Source organism: Manacus candei, unplaced genomic scaffold, assembly GCF_025592945.1.
Source record: "Manacus candei isolate 608988 ecotype Guabito, Panama unplaced genomic scaffold, ASM2559294v1 h1tg000015l, whole genome shotgun sequence".
NCBI classification, from domain to species: domain Eukaryota; kingdom Metazoa; phylum Chordata; class Aves; order Passeriformes; family Pipridae; genus Manacus; species Manacus candei.
This window is the reverse complement of record NW_026138063.1, coordinates 2,143,577-2,162,951: the sequence shown is the minus strand read 5'-3', so window position 1 is coordinate 2,162,951 and position 19,375 is coordinate 2,143,577. Positions and strand designations below refer to the sequence as shown.

The 19,375-nt window shown below is 43.3% G+C and overlaps 1 protein-coding gene across 1 annotated transcript; it reads right to left on the bottom strand.

Annotated features, from left to right (window-relative positions):
- Positions 1-4,931: 4,931 nt before the first annotated feature.
- Positions 4,932-6,679, bottom strand: LOC127468590 (serine palmitoyltransferase small subunit B-like). The gene is made up of 2 exons (XM_051781911.1): positions 6,596-6,679; positions 4,932-5,376 (listed from the first exon to the last, which is right to left on the bottom strand). The coding sequence occupies exon 2, from the start codon at positions 5,343-5,345 to the stop codon at positions 5,103-5,105; it is 243 nt and encodes an 80-aa protein (XP_051637871.1). The 5' UTR covers positions 5,346-5,376; positions 6,596-6,679; the 3' UTR covers positions 4,932-5,102.
- Positions 6,680-19,375: the final 12,696 nt, after the last annotated feature.

Sequence of the window (19,375 nt, the reverse complement as noted above, 5' to 3'; positions counted from 1 at the left end):
GGACTGAGAAGATCCCTGTTCTCCAGGGAATTCCCTGCACTCTCACAGGATGCAAGGGACACACAAGATTGTTTAACCTCAAAAACCAGTTCTTTTAATATAGCTTTATATTTTTAAAAAAATAATTTAGAATAAATTTCCTGCACTGCCTTAGAGCTTCGGATCCAAAGCCCCCACACCCCTGTTTTTAGCTGGGAGCTGGTGCCTGGACCCCCAGCTGCCCTCTGAAGGGGATCACAACTCACCTACTGAACACCCTGTGGGGTTTTTTATGGGGTGATTACAAATCAATTGGAGCAGGGGCAGAAATCACACAATAATTGATGCTTCAGCACCCGCAGACTCCTCCCCTGACGCTCCCTGAGAGAGGAGCTCTGGCAGCAGAAAGAGCTCCTGGGGAGCATTCACACTGTCCAATTCTCCCCTCTATCTCTATAAAATATACCTAGAAAAATAGCCAAGTTAATCCCATTCTAAATAACATTTACACTGTGTGGAAACATCACCAGTAATGAAGAAGGGATATTTTATGACAGGACAGCTGTAACTCAGCTGTCACACGAAGCACTTTCAGTTGAGCAGGAAAAGTGAAGCAGAAAGTTTCAGCCAGACAGGACGGAGTAATTTAAGGTCAGCTTGGCAAAAGCAAACAGATCTGCTGCAAACTCAACCCTGCTCCAACCAAAATCTATGCAGGATGAAAAGGAGAGTGTTCTGTGGGATGCAGAGGCCATAAAGTGCTGACAGGTTCACTGAGAAGCAGGATTTTCCAGTCAGATAATGAACAGCCAAGATAAGAGCTCAGATGTAAACAGTGGCATAGACAAAATGCATGTGTTGTAGTTCAAAACAATACAAGTAATCAGGAGTATGAACTTATCTCAGGCTTCTAAAAACTGCTAGGAGTTATCAGAAGCAGAGGGGGTAAAATGTGAACAGAATTGTCATCCTTATTGCCTTTAGGAAGTGTTAACTCTTTGGATCAACAAAACACAGATTAAAGTTTAATGAGATAAGCTGTAAAAGTCCTGCAATAATAATCCTTCTTAATGAGGATACTGTGGATCCAGCAGGATGGATTGTAGCTGGAAAGATCAAAGAGTTTCCCAGTGAACAGCACGAGCAGTTGGATTTTAGCAGCTGTTTATTATTTTGTTCTTTAGTCTCAACTCTTGCTGAACCAGCATTGCTTGAGTTGTACAATTGACAGGCAGGGATCTGGGTGGTGCTGAACATCACCCCCACCTGCCTTTTTAGTCCCAAAGGACATAAATTTCACCTTATAGACAAAGGGGTGGGAGGTGAGAGCTAGTCACAAAGGTGGGGAGTGGAAATGAGAGAACCAGGCTGGTTCTAGGGCAGAAAAGAACTTTGGCCAACACTAAAATTAATCCTTCATGGACAGAAAGTCCCTAAACAGCCCAAACTGCACACAGTCTGAGGTCAGCAGGCCCAGGAGAGAGCAACTCCTTCATGTGACCGATAACAAAACCCCAGCAGCAGCTGAACAACCATCCCTGCTCCCCTCACACCCCCCAGCTCAGCCCACAGGGAAAACACGTGTGGAGTCAGGAGCTCTGTGGGGCACAGGCAGCTCCTCATGGATCTGATCAGATCTTCTGACAGCATTGAGGAGACCAACCAGCCACCCCAGTGTCTGACAAACAACCTCCTACTCACGTGGACTGTGAGAGAAAGTTCATCCCAAAAACTTCCCTTGTTCTTGCCTGAGCAAAAGACTCGGGCTGAGAGGGATGGCAAAGCTCCAGGTGCTGGCAGGAACTCCCAGGGAGCTGCCCTTGGTGCAGGTGTCCCCAGAGAAGGGTGTCCAGGCAGGCACTGCAGGGAATGTCCCATTTCCTGTTCCTCTTGGAATAGTTTCTGCCTCAGCCACTCATTCATTAATTGGGGTTTGTAACACTTGGCATCAGGGGTGAAGAAGAACGTCGTGGCCACTCAGTGCAGCCTGAAGAGCTGGTACAAACTGCACTGATTGAAAAAAACCTTGGAAAACCCCAAAGCAGCCTGTTCCAGTGGCTCTGCTCCATGGGGAGAGTGTCTGTTCTCAGCTGGGATAAATGTACTGAGTGTGTGGCTCATTTGATAGACACCAAATTACACCAGTCATGGAATCTCCTAACCCAAGGGACTCACAAGGATCATCAGTCCAACTCCTGGCCCTGCAGAGACACCCCAACAATCCCCCCCTGTGCCCCAGAGGATCAGCCAAACCCTCCTGGAGCTCTGTCAGCCTTGGGGCTGTGCCCACTGCCCTGGGGAGCCTGGGCAGTGCCAACCACCCTCTGGGGGAAGAACCTTTCCCTGAGATCCAACCTGCCCCTGCCCTGGCACAGCTCCAGCCATTCCCTGGGTGCCTGACCCTGATCAAACTGCCAGGAGATGAGCAGGCACAGGCCTGACAGTACAAATCCAAACCCTTCTCCCAAATCTGCACCTCAGGCACTGCTTCCAGCAGGAACCTGCCCGGGCAGGTCAGCGTTTGGAAACCGAAACAGCAAAACAGCCAGGAGGAACTGGAATGGGATATCTAAACCCTGTATTTAATCCTGGAAATTGTGTAGATCAGTGACTGTCAGGACAAGAGTGTGATGAGTAAAATTAATCAAGAAGTTGAGGAGGTTCAGCTGCCACTCAGCCCCTGGTTTCCTTTGCTGGGTTTTGGTGCTTTCCTGGCTGCATATCCCACTCACCCAGCCCAGCTGGGACCTTTGGGGCTGTGGAACAGCACAGAGAGCTGCAATGACCCTGGAATGATCCTGGAATGATCCTGGAATGATCCTGGAATGACAGGAGCAGACTGTCAGGAGCCCAGGGATGGCCACATGGAATCCAGGCTGTTGCAAAAGAGGCACCAGACACTCGAGGCAACGCCAGGAATTTGCACTGGGGAGACCTGGAAAGGGCAACAATAAACAAAAGCACACCCAGGGTGAGAGTTCCTGCTCCTCCAGCCCCGTGTCAGATTCCCTCATGTTGATAAACCCTCTGGATGTACGTGTGCAGCCTTCACTATAATTGACTGTAAACACAGCTCTGGTGATCTGTGCACTGAGCTCCTTGCCAGGCACACAGGGCACGTCCCTCCAGCACATTTAATGCAAAATACTGTCCTTCTTTACCTGCTATAAACTCACAGTTTGGAAATAAAATCCTTGTCTCCATAAACAGGCTAATAATTGACATAACTAAAATACTGTGTGTTCCCTATTGTCTTCCTAAACATCAGTAAATACAATTTATATGAATGAATATCAGTAAATACAATGTACATTAACAAACAGCAGTAAATATAACGTACATACTGAGCATGAAAGCTGCTAGGAGCTAATCCAAGCTAGTTACTACTTTATCATTATATTAGTTTAATAAAACATACAGTTGGACTTGAATCTGAAAGGATTTAAATAGTTTGTTTTTTTTTTACAAACACAGATTATTTGGGTACTGTCAAAAGAGTTGTGAATTTAAGCACAGCTGCCCTCATTCTCCCAAATAAATTATTTTCATATCCTGTCTTATTTTCCCCTAATTACAAACTGGGAAAGCAACTGAATCTCATATTGAGATGACAAATAACATAATTAGTGTCTTCACTTGGTTTTGTCACCGCCTATGACTGAATCTCACTCCACAAGTCATTTGACTGCCACCGACTGACAACATCCCAGTCTCCTGAGGGACATTCCAGGAGCATCCCTGTGCTCCAAAGAAGTGACAAAACTCAGAGTGGGTGGGAGAAGTTGGATTTGTGTTTCCCTGTGTGTCTTTCTCTGCTCTTTTCTTCTCCTGGGGTGATTCCAAACCCTGATTCCAGGTGCCAAGTTCATCCCAGGCTCCCACCCACGTCCACTGGAGGAAGCCACAGCACAGGAATCTTGTGTTTCTACAGCTCGAAAAATATGGAATTTGGAACAAAACCAGTTGCAGCCAAACCCAGCACAGCAGGGACAGTCTGAGGGCTCAGGAGTTCATGTTTCAAACACTACAGGAGAGTAAAAGAGGAGGTGAAAGAGGGGAATAAGAGACTTTTCCTTTTAAGAAAAAAGGAGACTTGTATTTTAAGCAGGGTTTTATTTTCAACTGAAACCCCTCCCACCAGTGAATCTGTAGTTCTGTGCTCTGTGCATGACATACATGGTTTATCAGTCTTCTAAAAGCAAAACAAAAATGCTCTGGCTTTAGAAGGTCCAGGAATACGAGAATTTTATTATAAATTTTTCTTAGAAAATTTTTTTAACTTTTAACAAATCAACTGCAGGATTTGCAGAACGATGATGGGCCAGTCGAGTAATTCATTGTATTAGATAATCCAGGTGACTAAATAAATACCAAAATCATCCTATAAATACACATGCCCCAAGCTTAGAGAAGCAGCTCCCACCCTCCCACCAGTGAATCTGTAGTTCTGTGCTCTGTGCATGACATACATGGTTTATCAGTCTTCTAAAAGTAAAACAAAAATGCTCTGGCTTTAGAAAGTCCAGGAATACGAGAATTTTATTATAAATTTTCATAGAAAATTTTTTTAACTTTTAACAAATCAACTGCAGGATTTGCAGAATGATGATCAGCCAGTTATCTAATTATCTAATTCAGTGTATTAGATAATCCAGGTGACTAAATAAATACTGAAATCATTCTATAAATCAATGTCCCACCCGCCAGTGGTGTGTCCACATCTCTGGCAAACAGGAGCAAATTTATTCCACGGAATTTGTCAAGATGAGAACTCCACATCCGAGCAGCTCTGCCTGGAACAACAAAATACACAACAGGGGTTGTTTCTGTACAAAACCCAGCCCTGGAACTCCAGCCAGTCTTGAAAATTAAAAGCTCTTTTAAGAAGCAAATGGTAAAAAAAAAAAAAAAAAAAAAAAAAAAAAAAAAAACCACAAAACAAGACCAAAAAAAGGATTGATTGGAGTTGTTTGGGCAAAATAATTGGCTGTCAGAGAGCCCTGGAATCAAGAACAGGAGGAGATGCTGCTGCAGGATAAAGCAGTGCTTGCACACAGTTTGTTTCTGAACAAAACAAAGCATTAAGAAAACACCCCTCTGATCCAAAAGGCAGGTTGAGGATGTTACTTCACAGCAGAAACAGCGTTTTCCTGCTGGTTTCCAAGTAAATGCCAGAGGAACTGGAGGGCTGGGCTGAGCTGGGCAGCGACGCAGACGTAGGTGGTGTAGAACAACATCCCCACCATGGAGAGGTTGAAGGAGTAGAAGAGAACCTTCTCCCAGGGCTCCATGAGGTAACTGCAGGTGATCAGCTCGAACTGGCAGAACAGCCAGAACACAAAGTTCTTGGTGCTCTTCACGTCCATCCCCAGCTTCCCGCTGCTCCCAAAGCCTTCCCTGTCAGACAGAGGAGAGCTGGTGGGAATCCAACCCTTCCATCACCACCATCCACCACAATATCTCTTTTTTCCCATAAATCAGTTGCCCAATAGTTGTGGCAATACCAGTCCCCAGGCCAAACTCTTTCCTAATTTTGCCTTGCCCTGGGTTGCTCAAGACTCTGCTGAAGCAGCTTAATTCCAAAAGCACTCCAATCCCTCTCTCCCTCTCCATTCATGGAGTTGGATATAGAACTTTGATTTCTACTCCTGCACACTGGATTTTAGGTCTTATGCCTCATTGCTGCTGGAATTCCCAGGTGCAAACTGGGAATATGCAGAACATCATCCATACAGAACTATAAAAATAGATATAAAAAGTATATATAATATATCTAAAAATATATATAAAATAAAAGGAAATTATATACATGTTATCCAGCTTTTTCTGCAGCAAAGTTCAAATTGATCTGTTGCCAGAGTGAACAATAAATTATTATAATAATAATTAATAAATATCTATCATATTAAATATAATATATAATATATAATATATAATATATAATATATAATATATAATATATAATATATAATATATAAATATGTGGAAAAAGAAATAATAAACACTTTTTTTAAAGCTTATATAATATATAAATATGTGAAATAAGAAATAATAAACACTTTTTTTAAAGCTTTGTGTTCAAATCAATGCTAATAACTGCTGAGTGTTACATTACGTATTTAGAACACAAAACTGGAGAGGGAAAGGGAAAAAAGGGCTATTTCAGTTATTGGTGGTTCCTGTCATTTGGTAAAATAAGAGGAGACAACCCAAAAACTGGGATTCCCCACTGTTTGACTGGAAAGGAAGGAACTCCTGGCGGTGTCAAGATCTGTGGAAAGAAACTTATTCCTCATGAATTAAAAACATCTAACTCCATGGAACAAAAGCCACTTCCCAAAGTTTTTAGAGATATTTCGTGTCACCTTTTTGCATTTTGCTCCCGTAACTTCCCCCACCTCTTTTCCTCCTGACAGGTGAGATAAATTAATGCTCCTGTAGTTAAAAACTATAACTACTTGTAGCAATATCCTCTCTCTATCCATGCCCTTTGCAGGCAGGTTTTACTAAATCCAGGTTACACTTGAGCCTCTTATCATTAAATGCCTCACAAAGATGCTCTGAGGAAAGACCTTTCCTCCAAAAAAAAATCGATATTTTAAGCAGCAGAACTCACCTCTTCACTCGTCCCCCGTGACAACAACACGTCCAGGTGGGAGATGCTTCCCAGCACTTGTTGCCCTTTGGAGCTGAGCTGCTCCTCTGTAGATGGAGAGGCAGAAACCAGGAGCTTTGATCCTCAATTACAGAGAATCCTCCACGCCCCGCCCTCCTCCACCACTGCTGAGAGCTCCTCTGGCCACAGCACTGGGAATTATGCAACAGGGGCACCAGTAATTTGATAATTTGTGCAGAGCCCGAGTCGTGGAACTGTGGGCAGGGAGGGACACACGAGGCTGAAACAAAGTTTAGCAAAAAAAACGCTCCCAATTAGTGCCTCCCCTAATCCTGAATCCCCCAAAACACCCCTGCCTCTGTGGGATTTTAGGCTGCCTAAATGGGATTTTAGGCTGTCAGAGTTCCTGCAGAGGGGCAGTTTAATGTCTATGCAAAAATCTGGTGACAGAGAGTTAAGTGGCCACAAAAATGCAGCTCAATTAATATGTCACAGGAAAGTCTCTGCTGAAGTCACCACCTCCTTTTGCAACCTTTGATTGGCATCACTTTCAAACAGCTCCAGGTATCTCCCACACCTACATCATCCTCATCTGGGGTGGAGAGAACACGTGGCCAATTTTTGGGAGGAAAAGGTGCTGAGCTCTCCTCAAAAAAGTGCTCCAAAAACAAAACCAAGCCACAGACGCTCGAGGCATTTTAATGATCTAATTGGACAAGTAAAGTAGGTAGAAATCTGCATAATAAATGCTGTTCTAAACTATAATAGATGATGTTCTAAACTATCTGCCTGCAGCCAAGTCATTTCCAAATATGAATCAGCTTCGTTTTGGGATAATGTGCCACAAGCAATGTCTGAGGTACCTGGGCCTCACCTTTCCTCTCTTCCTCACCAAACACAGCCTGAGCTCACCCATGAGCAAACACTGACCTGCTCCCTCAAAATTTTGTTTTTCCCCCCCATGGCTTTTCAACAAAATTTTCTGTTTAAGAACTGTCCAATTTTTCCACAGAAAATTCAGAAATGATAAATGGCTGCCCCACATCCAACAGAGGGTCTGCCCCGGGTGTGTCTCCTGAGCTGGACCAACTCCTACATCATGGAAGGTCCAGATGAGAATGGGCTCATCAAATGTGAAATACGACTGCCCTGGGGCTCTGCTGCAGGATTTTAAGAGTTTCTGCTTTCAACTTGACTTTCTCAGCTGAGTATTTCAGTGGAGTGTGGAGGGCTGGGGTGGGACAAGGAGTTTTTTTGGGGTTTAGGGCAGGAAAATGTTGTAGATGACACTTCCCTCCTGGTGGACCAGCATCTTTACTTCATGCTCCTCACCTTCCCCGTGAGGTGGATCAGCCTCTTCTGAATCCTTCAGCAAGATGCTGTGGCAGAGCCCCAAATCTCAGGGCAGTTCAAGGCAGGGCTGTCTCCTCTGCCCTCTGACTCCTCTCCAAAAACATCTGCATAAAAGCCAGCAAAACTCAGGTTATGGCTCCCAAGTATCAAACCATTTCATTATTTCCAGCAGTTCTCCACCAGTTCTTTCAATAACAAGCTCCCCCAGTTGAAACTGGGCAAGTGAGACTTGCCTGGGTTTGTTCAGCTCTAAGAGCACCCAAAAGTTTTACCTGAGAGCTGAGACCCTTGAGAAAGAGGTGGGTTATAGTGCAGGTGGGGTTGGGAAAAGCAGGATCCATTCCCAAAGTCATGCCGTGGTGTGTGGAGCCCCCCAGGCGTCCTCTGTTCCTGCTCCCGCTGCTTTTCCCAGCCAAAATCCCGAGGGGAGATAAGAACCCATTAATACCTTTCACAATGCATAATGAGGTGTGCATGGCTTCACTCAGAACACAGAAACCGCCTGAAATCCCTGCCTTTTAAGGCAGTTTAAGATACTTCTTCACACAGAGAGAAAAAAAAAATAAAAAACAGAAATTCTCTTCAAAATTAAAAGAAAAATAAACCAACAAACCCCTCCAGACAAAACTATACTCTGCCTTTGATGGATGACTGCAGGTACATGAAGAAAGCACATTTTGAAAGCATTTTTTGGCAAAAGATCTTACTCTGAAGAGCAGGAATGAGCCCCTCCCAGTACCACTCTGTCCCACAGGGGCTGATCCCTTGTTTTCAGGTCTCTTGATCCTGTTGCCCACACAATTAAATGTCAAAATCTGGTTTTAATGCTTCTCACCGTGGTTTCCTTGCCAAGCAAATTCAAACACAACCATATAAAGGTGACACAGCAATTTCCCCAGCAAGGGAAAATTAACCAAACAAAGCAGAAATATTCAAATTACAGCTGCACTGAAGGAAATCACCCACCTCCCTTTTTCAGTTCACCAAGGTTCCCCATAGGCAAAAGCAGGAAATTTGGGGTTATATAAAATTTAGAAGATTAGCTCCATAAGCTTTCCCCCTCCCCCTATTATTTCATGCCTTATAATGGGATTTTCTGATGTCTCCTAAGATACAAACCCATATGAATCTGATTGTCTTCTGTGTGGCTCCTCTGCTGTCTGGTATGGTTTGGGTTGGTATAACTACATAATAAAGCTGCTTTTGTCTTCTTGGTCATCTCTTTTGACCAAATTCATGTCTTTGAGACCGGAATTTCTTTTCCCAGCTTGAATGAAAATGGTCCAGGGCTGAAAAGTATGGGATGCATGGAGAGATAGAGGGAATGAAAGGAAATAAGCCTCATTTCCTGAGAAGACCAAGGTAAAAGTGCCTGAAACATCTGTGCCCCACACCTACACACTGTGACAACTCATTTATCTGTCTGGTTAAAATCTGGAGGCTGGAAAATAACAGAAGCAGAAAGTTCAGGTGAAAAACCTCTTCCTGCCCTGTCCCTCCTCCTGGTGAGGACACAGCGAGGCCTGGCAGGACAGAGAACCTACAGGACACACACCAGTGTTCCTGGAAAGGACAAAAATTGCCCAATTCTTCACCAGGTTCGAGGTAAAACAGCTGGCATGTGGCTCCAGAACAACCAGCACCAGCAGCCAGGTTATCTGGGGTGGTATCACACCTGCAGTGGGGCTGTGAATCACCACAGAACAACTGGGATGGGAAATGGAGCCAGATAAGGGATGGAACTCCATAAGGAATGTGGCTCCAGCTGCTGGGGCTCCACTTGCTGCTGTTTGTAATGCAAATAACAGATTGTGATGATTGCATTGTTGGCTGCAGGAGTCACAGACCCCACACCCAGTCAGACCAGTTCAGGAGCTTGGTTAATTCTGCAGCAAGGCAGATAATTGAGTCAGTGAAAACTCTGGAGGCTGGGGAACTGCAAAAGCACGAGGGATGTGCACGGCTGGATCAGGCACAGCCAATTCCAAATTCAAGGTGATACCACACCATTAAATGTGTCACAAGCCGAGCATTTCACAACGGCTGGACAGTTAATTGTGTCTGTTGTGAGGAGCAGTGAATTCCCCGAGCCTTGTTCCATCCCCTGGCAGACTGTCACCTCCCTTTTGGAACCGAGGGTGGGTCATTTAGGAACAGAAGGGATCAGGGAAGGCAGATCTGTGTCCCTGCACATCTAAGCTCTGCTTTCTCCCTCTTGTTTCTCGAAGCTGGTGACAATATTTCTCAGTCTCAGCTCTTTTCCCACGCTGTGGCATCACTCACTTTATAACTGCTGCTCTTTCAGGTGCAAAACAAACAGAACTAACCAGGAAAAGCTACCTAAAAGGAGTTTAAAATCCAGAACGGTCCAGATGCAAAGCCAGGAGTGAGTTGCAGAGCTGGGATTAGGCTGATTAGACCAGGAATTCTCCTAAGACCGAGGTTCTCCTGGAATTTGCAGGATCATTCTGTATTTTTGCTTTAAAACAGGGGTGACACCACCTTTCTTGCAGGGCTTCAGCACACGTGATACAAGAACTGACCGAAAAAGCGAGGAGAAATTTCATCTGGCTCCCAGCAAAGAAACAGCTGCAGTTCCTCTTTGTTTTAGACATTCTTACATGGTTTACAAACTGTGACAGTCACAACAAGCACAGTGGTGTCAAATTCCGTGGGAGAACTGATCAACAGGATGTTTAAAACCACGCAGGACGTTTGGAAGTGTTCGAGGCCTGGGCTTGGAGCAGCAAAGACTAAAAGGGCAACAACTAATTTGAAATGATTACAGCACTAAACCTTCCTCCATCTAATGCTGAAACTGCAGGAAACCGTGTTCTGGCTTTGGAATATGCAAAAGAACATTCCACAGGGAGCATCAAAAGGATAATAGGTGTGTGTGCTTGGTTCTCCCTCCCAAGTGTGTCAACAAACACGAGGCAGGGGTGAGAATCCACCAGAACTGGGGCAGAGGATTCCTCAGGAAGACAAATTAGTGTGGGGTGAGGTCCAAGGAGTTGGATTTCAGGAGGGAAAGATGAGGAATTAAAATTTGGGGAGTTTAAGGAAATATGGAAGATGAAAGGATGAGCTCAGTGATTTTCTCTTGTTATAACCAAGGGCCCTCATGTCCCTCTGACCCCTCACAGCCCCTCAGTGTCCCCTCAGTGTCCCCTCAATGTCCCCTCAGTGTCCCTATTTATAGTGAAACCCCAGTTGGTAAAATTCTTCTTGCATTTGAATGCATAGTGTAGAAAGTGAAAAAATAAGGCAAGAGGAAAGCACTGAATTATCACTCAAATAACACATATTTTTCCTCCAAAAGGCCACATCAGTCTGCCTGTATTTGCTTTATCTAAAACTGACTTTAAAAGCCCTTATCAAGGTCATCAAAGTGAAACTATTTCTAATTTTGTTTCAACTAAATTTTCCTTTATCCCGATGCCATCAAGGTGAAACCATTCCTAATTATACTGAAACTAAATTTTCTTCTATCCCTACTCTTTTAAATTCCTGTTTCAATCTCTGGTGCTTTAGAACTACGAGGAAGAAGAATATTCCCTGTCCCTCTGGAAGGAAAAAGGGGGTAGAGATGATGTATAATAAAGGAAACATGTCTAGAAGTTTCTCTTGCACTAAGGAATCAGCCCAGGATGCCTTATGGGTGCTTTTCAGAGGGTGGGAGATGATTTTCAGTGAAATTTAATCCCCTCTAAGGGCAGAGAAGCCAATTGAAGACGCAGGAAATAATTTGTTTGCTTAATTGCTGCCTCCTAGAAACCAGAGAAGGGAATGTCCTCACACTACTCAGAAAGAGGAGTAGGGATAACCCAAGTTAGACTTGGCTTAGAGCACTAATTATTACTGTAAAAGAAAATCCTCATATCTATTAACAGTGTTTAAACTGTCTACAAAGACCCCAAATACATAAAATTTGTGTGCATTGATTTCTCTGACCGAATATCCAGTCTTTCCTGTAAGAAGCTTTATAAATTTGAAAGGCCAAGATACACAGAAATGCATTTTTTGCTTAATGAGGTTACATTCATTGTTCTCCAGGACACACAAATTTGGAACCTTCAGCTTTTTAAAGTCAGCTCTGGCCATCTGTACTTGGCAGGATTCACCTGATATTTTATCCCTGTAATTAAACTGATTAATTGTGAGTGAATCTGAGGCAGATTCTTCTTAATCTTGATGTATTTTTCTCTTGGAAAGCGAATCTTCTGCGTTTTCTGCCCTGCCAAGATAATCAGTGTTGCTGCTTCTTTATTTCTATTCTTTTGACAGAGGTCCAGGCCTTTCCCTCGACAGGAATTCTCTTTATTTAGATCCCCTTTTTACACGTGGCCCAGTTTCTCTGAGACTGTAGGGTAAGAAATGGGAATTTCTTTTCTGTCTAATTCCCAAAAATAAAATCTGAAGGATAATCAGGACTGCTCTAGAACTCCAAGAGGGAACAAAGAAAGAAAATAAATATATTCATACTTATAATTTCAAACCCAGTCTGTGTAGCTGTAATTACACACTGGCTGCACATGTATGTGTTTTACTACTGGTGCAATAATGTTAATTGGGTATTTCTTTGATTAATTAATATTTTCCCTGTCAGCTTTCCTATAAAATACTGCTCTGTGTGAAATTTATTAGGTTTTATTGCTGTTTTCTGGAAACTATTTCATACTGTTGCAAAACAGATCAGCAAAGAGGTTTCTGTTCCATAGTTTCATTCCCAATGAAATCAAGCCCTCCCAGAGGGATGTTATTTGTCACTAGACACCTAAAAGGTGGATGCTTTGCTAAAGATGATAGTTATTTGGAAAATTAATAACACAAAATTAATGAACAAATCAGTAAGAACTGCCATTCATTTCATCTTTGATCTCCCTCTGTGCTCCCTTCTTAGTCAAAAACTGTCAGAAAGTCTCATTTTTAACATTTCCTTCTGCTTTTCCCTTTACCTCCTTCTCTTATTAAAAGCCATTTGTCACTGCAGAATTTTCAGAATTTTAGGGCAGATGTAAAAATATCTCCTTTTATGCTTATCCCTCTTTGTGATTAATAAGAGAAGTGTATTGACCAGCCTGAAAAGAGTGATTCCTTTCAGAGTTGTAAAAGGCTTCCATCCCATCTCCTCAGCTGATCTCAAACGAGGACATTTGCAGTCCTGGAAGAACGAGGCTTTGCTGCTCCATATAAATCAAAATCTGAGCTCTGGGGCCAATTCAATCACAAAGGAGATTGGGAGATATCCTGGAACACGCAGACACAATCCCCAAAGGATGGAGAACTCCAGGGCAATGGGAAGTCACACCTGGGAAGAAAAAATCCACCAGGGATTTGTAGATTTAAAATTGTATTTACTGTCAGCCTTCCCAGTGTAACTACAGAGAAACCTCTTCCAGCAGGAATTAGAAGCCAGAGTGTAGCTTTGGAACCTTCATGGATTTACGAACCGTGTTCAATTACATTTTTAATTCTTTCCTCATACACAACGATTTTATGACCTTCCCACCTATCAAAGCACCATAAAACCAGGACTCTGCCACTCCAGAGAGACTTATTTTTCCAAGACTTTACAGACTTACTATTAAAGCCCATTTCATGTGTCATAAACTTTTATATCAAACATTCATCCCTGGCTTGCTTTGCTGTTGGAATGACATAGTGGATCTTATTTTAAAGATAAATTAAATCCTTTCAGCCCCATTTTCCTCATTCCAGGTGTAACCCCGGAGGACCTCTGTAAAATATCATTTTTGAAAACAAAAGGCAAAACTATCCATAGTTTGCCTCATTGCTACTTAAATGTGGGAATGTCATAGTTGCCTCTCTTCATATGCAGAGCTCAACCTCTAAAATGAAAATATTTATTAATATGCTCTCAGTTGCAAGTGGGTGGAGAAGGGGAGAGACTCTGAGGACACAAAACAGTCATGTTAGCTGAAATTCTGCCACATATTCCAAGATAAAGCAATGCATTAGGCAAAGATTTAGATGTGATTAAATGATACCTGTGTGTCTCGATGAATCATTTGAATCTGTGAGTCACAGGAATCCAATTTGCATCTCCTGCAAGAGACTGGATTTAGTTGTCATATCCATACGTGACATTTCACCCATACAAATTTAATGCAGGGCTATTTGGTGCTCTTTCAAACGATTTTTATTTAAAACATGGCCAAGGAAACAGTTTTCCAGCCCAAAAAAAAAAAAAAAATGTAATTTTCAAGTGTTTCAATCAAAAGTGTATTTTTTGTGAAAACCCTAAAACCAATGTCAGTGATTCCTTAGGCAGGTATTTATGACAACTTTGAGATCTTCACTACCCTTTTAAAATATTCCTGTTGTAAAGAAGAATAATCTTGGGCAATTTTTTAAACTAAATCTTGAGGCTGTCGGGAAACAGAGGGGGGTCCAGGAGTTATGGCAGTGACAGTGGCAGGCTCTTCAATTCTGACACCGAGGAAAAATCCAATATAGTTACACCTTTACATCCTGGGTTTTACAACTTTTAAGGAGTTAAACACCACAAAATGCAGTTCAGCAGCACAAGAGTGAAATTACATTATTTATACTTCTAAACACACAACTGTTAATGTTATTAAATAATTGGGCAAATGACTGTCAAAATATATTCTGTGACAAGTACTAGTAGTTAATGGAGTTTATAATTTATTAGTTCATTCTTTTATTCTTTTATTTTGAAATTATTTTATTATTCATTCTTCTTTACTGCAGGAGCGTGGAAAGAACAATTTAATGGGATTTTTTTCCCCTCTTTCTCATTTATGCACTGGGCTGTAATGGCAGAGGTCCTTGGATGTGAAATAATTACCCCATCCCTTCCAACCATCCCCAGTGATTCCCGACGTTCCTGAGATAAATCCAGGAGATCTGTGAGCAGCAGAGCACGGGCTGAAGGTCAGTGGCACTTATTTATGTGCTGAACTGCCTTTCCAGAGCAGGGTCACACTTAAAAACCCTTCACTTTTAGACTGCTCAGCAGAACTTGGCTATTTGGAGAAACTAATTTCAAGAGGCACCACTTCATTAAATGTCCCTTGGTATCAGGCAGGAATAAAGAGTAAGTGAACTTATCAACCTTAAGGAAGTAATGGAGCAGGTTTAGAAACAGCAGCTGCAGTTTTAAATGTGCATTACTTCATCCCAATGTGACTCATCCAAAGTATAAAACATATATCTTTATTGAAAATGGGGGTTTCTCTCTCCTTCAGAGAGGTTCTGTGTGCCTGGATTTCTTTTATTGCCCTTCCTGTCTTGATGTTTGCCAGGGTGAGACTTGTGAAATATTTAAGGGCCCATTTTATTGGGGTGAGAGGCCTTTATTATGTGCCATCAAATTCACTGGATGAGCCCTTGAACTTCCTTATGACTTCTCAACTTTGGAATTAAAACTGACTGTGAGGGAATTTTCATCTTCCCCTTCCACCTCAGCAGTGCAGATTTTCCTGACAGCCAGTTCCTGGTAGTTTTAGATAGGAAACTTATGAAAATAAAGAAAAATACCTTCAAGTTTTACAAGTAAAATGTAACAACCATTACAGGAGCAAAGTATAGGAAATTTAGTTTTTTCACTGTGGTTCTACAGTTCCCTGTGAGTGATTGAAACCCTTGCTGAAGGGAAAGCTTTCAAAGGCACCAGGTTCAAAGGCATTTAAGGCGTGGGGTCTTCCATCTCTTCCAGGGGAGTCAGGCTGGAAATACATCCTGCTCCACTTCCAAAGAGTTCTGTGATTCAAGACTTCCATAAATTTTCAGCTCTAGACAGGCCAGATAAAGAAAAACAATAGAAGAAAGACGGATGAATATGCATCCACCCCCAGATTCTGCACCTTATGCTGTGCTTTGCTTTTCTCTCCTCACAAACATCAATTCAGGAATTAATTCCTCTTGCTCCTGGTTGAGAACATAGCAAGTAGAACTCCAGTTTTGGCTGGTGGCCCAGTTCCTCTCATATAAGTGCATCAGCCATCTCCTGTTCCATCACAAATCCGTAGCATCACGTATTTGTTGCACAGAAAGTGCTGGTAGTTAATGCTTAGCCAAGCTGTGAAATTATTTCTTGAATACTTTACTTTTTCCATTACAGCAAGGAGCAGAAAGGAGAAACTGCTTTATGGGCACACAGTTATCTGGCTTTATTTCCAGAGCACAGGATTAATTCTAACATTAAGATGTTTCTGCTCAGTTGATCTGCCCGTCCTGAGGTGCTTTTAAAAGGTAAAGTAGAAGGAATTCCTGGCTGGGAGGGTGGGGAGGCCCTGGCACAGGTTGCCCAGAGAAGCTGTGGCTGCCCCTGGATCCCTGGGAGTGTCCAAGGCCAGGTTGGAGCAACCTGGGCTAGTGGAAGGTGTCCCTGCCCATGGCAGGGGTGGCACTGGATGGGCTTTAAGGTTCCTTCTAATCCAAGTGATGCCCTTTTTCTGTGGCAGGTCAGGTGAAGCCACAGCTCCCGGACTCCCTGAGCCACTCCAGGGGGTGGGAGTGCAGGAACACAAGGGGAAGCCAGAGAATAGGATGGGATCAGACCCTTCCCTCCTCCAGCAAAAGCTCGGGACACAGTGAGTGTGTGGAACACTGGATCACCCCTCCAGCAAACACCTTCACTTCCCATTTATCCCAAGGTCTCCTTTGTGCCTCCAGTGAGCACCAACAAACAAGGCTCAGCAGCATCTCCTGTCTCTGCTTTCCATGTTGCCCAAGCTTGTTATATTTGGCTGTTGGAGTTTCCTCTGGAGAGCAGGGATGGATATCAAACACAGGACAAAATCCTCTCCAGGTGCAACACCCCAGTCCAGTGTGTCCCTGGGAGTGGGTTTGACAGCCCAGTGGGTTGGAAAAGCCTGGTTATTGCTTTCTGTGGTTTTTTTAGGAAGCAATGACTAACTGTGTCAGCTGGGAAGAGTGCAAATCCCTGCTCCTTATTTGTGGAGCATTACTAATGGATTGGGCATCAGGCTGCTGGGAGACAGGACCCCTGGATAAGGATCTGATGGTGTGAGGACCTGCTCAGGTTACTGGCTCTGTGTCCTCAGCTCCCATATTAAGGCAAGTTGTGGTGATTTTCTACCCACATCCCAGATTTACTGCTTATTCTGGAGAAGCCCAGCTCTCTGTAGCGACTTTAATAAAGGAAAAAAAGCAGGTTAACAAAGGGCTCACAATACTCCAAACAAGAAGCTTTTCTCCCCCTGTATTTCAGTTTAAAATCGTTTCATTCACTTGGCAGAGTCGGCCTCCTGGCTTTCAATTTGAGCAGAGAGGTCAGCAGAGAACAATGTTTTTGGAGAAGTCATGAGCTATAAATAAATCCCTTCATAACATCTGATGAAGAGCCTCCTGCAGAGGGACCCGTGTAAATACATTCCAGCCCTTCCACGCTCTCCCTCAGCCTTTGTTTGCTGCTTTTTGCATCAGCTGAAGGCGGCTGCCACTCATTCAGCCCCTTTTCCAGGCAGATACAGAGAACGTGGCACCTTTGGGGAGCCGGGAGGATGCTGAAAGCAGCGGAAAACTGGATTTAGTACCCCCATTTTTTTCCAACTGCACGTGCAGAAATGAATCTCTGAGAGCTGGAAGCAGCAGGAGGGAAGCCCACAGCTGTTTGAAACTCATCCCCACATCTGGTGGCAGCTCCACAGTCTGGTGCCTCAGGAGATCTAGGACTGACGTGGGAATTGGAGGGGGGGGGAGTGGGGAAAAAAACACCCAGTAGATATAAAAGAAAATTAAAACAAAGCCATAAAATTCGGATTTTTTCCCATTAAAACACGGCTCCAATGCGGCAAATCTGCATGGTGGAGAAGCAGATGGTGCTGTGGAGGGATATTTCACAGAGTGGGGAGGAGGAGAGACAGCTCTGGCAGCTGAAGGCTCCAGCCCGTGCAGCTATTTTAGGACGAACTCACGTCGCACTCCACATATTGCCCGGGAGGAGCTGGAGAACAAACAAAAAGAAACGTGTTTGTCACTGCAGGCACACAAAGAGCAGGGAAATCACTCGAAACAAAAGTTGTGGGGGGGGATTATCCCTTTCCTTACATCACCTCACTCTTAGGAACCCAAACTTTTGTGTCTGCCTCAGTGGGGGGGGCACAGACACCCGAAAATCTCCTGTAACCAACACGGGAGATTTTAAGAGCCTTCCCCGAGTTTCTCTCCTTTCTGATATTTTTATTAATTCCTTTTGTAGCTCTTTCTGTGCTTTTGCATTTCTCCTGGAGGCAGGTTTGGGCTGTCTGAGGGAGATCAGGGCTGTATCCACTGGACATCAGCAACGCTCCTTTGGTGCCAGCTCATTAGAGAAACCCTCAGTCCCTTCCTTTTCCTGTCACTTCTAAAATAAATCTCCCATTTCAGCCCTGGAGGTAGGAATGCTTCATTTTTATTTATTGGCAGGCCCGGTTCAAGCAAATTTCAAGCACTGGGCATGAATACAAACACTATCATTTAAAAAACAGGGCGAGTCTTAATAAATCCTCCATAAGGAAATTCTTTCGCCGCCTCCTTATTTGAATATTTTTTTATCTCCATCACCAAAATCTGGGAAAATAAGCGACCCTTTTGAACTGAGTAATGGGAGCCTGTCCTGAGGCTGAATATGAAAATGAAGCAGTGTGTGAGAATCAATCCCATATTCCCAGAGACAAAGGGAACACGGCCTGCCTGCTTTGTGCCATTCATTCAGGGGCCATAAAGGACTCAGAAAACCAATTTATCTGGTTTGCTCATGGAAATCTGCAGCAGCCCAGAGCTGAGTTATCTCAACATGCCTCTTAGAAGGCTTTACTTTTTAGGTTTTATTAGGAATTTGGTCAAGGGAAGGTGTCAGGGCTGGATTTCTGCTGTGTCTTGGCTGTAACAAATCCTTGGAAAAGTCATGGCACCAAGTGCAACTTGGATGTGTCTTACACTGTGCAGTCAGCTGAGTGCAGTTAATTTTAGTTTTAGAGTAAGTCACCAAAAAAGCACCTGTAACCTCAGTTCCCCTCTCACCTCAGCTCTGGGACAAGCCTGGCATGGCTGGCCTAAGGATTTAGTCCTGAATGCATCCAAATGTACCTGAAAGAAGTAAAAATGCGAGGAATTAAAATGTATAAATCAACTTTGCAGTCTCTTGCTCAATGCAAATTAAACAGTCTATAACACAGACACGAAACATCTGCTAAACAAAGTAAAAATTAATGAAGAAGAAAATTAAGATAGCTCTGTTGTTGCTTTTTATCAATTTCTGCTCAAATCTGAGCAGGGTTTAATAAGAATGCTGCCAGTTTGCAAAGTGATTCTGAATTGCTTAACTTCTATTTATATTTTCCTTGCATATTCTGGAGTTCTTCATAAAAGTGGGAAGTTTGTGGTGCAATAATCCACCAGCAAGTACTTCACAAACATTTCCAAATATATCTC

Coding starts and splice junctions, on each gene's coding strand:
- LOC127468590 (XM_051781911.1), bottom strand. CDS start 5,345: ATGGACGTGAAGAGCACCAAGAACTTTGTGTTCTGGCTGTTCTGCCAG.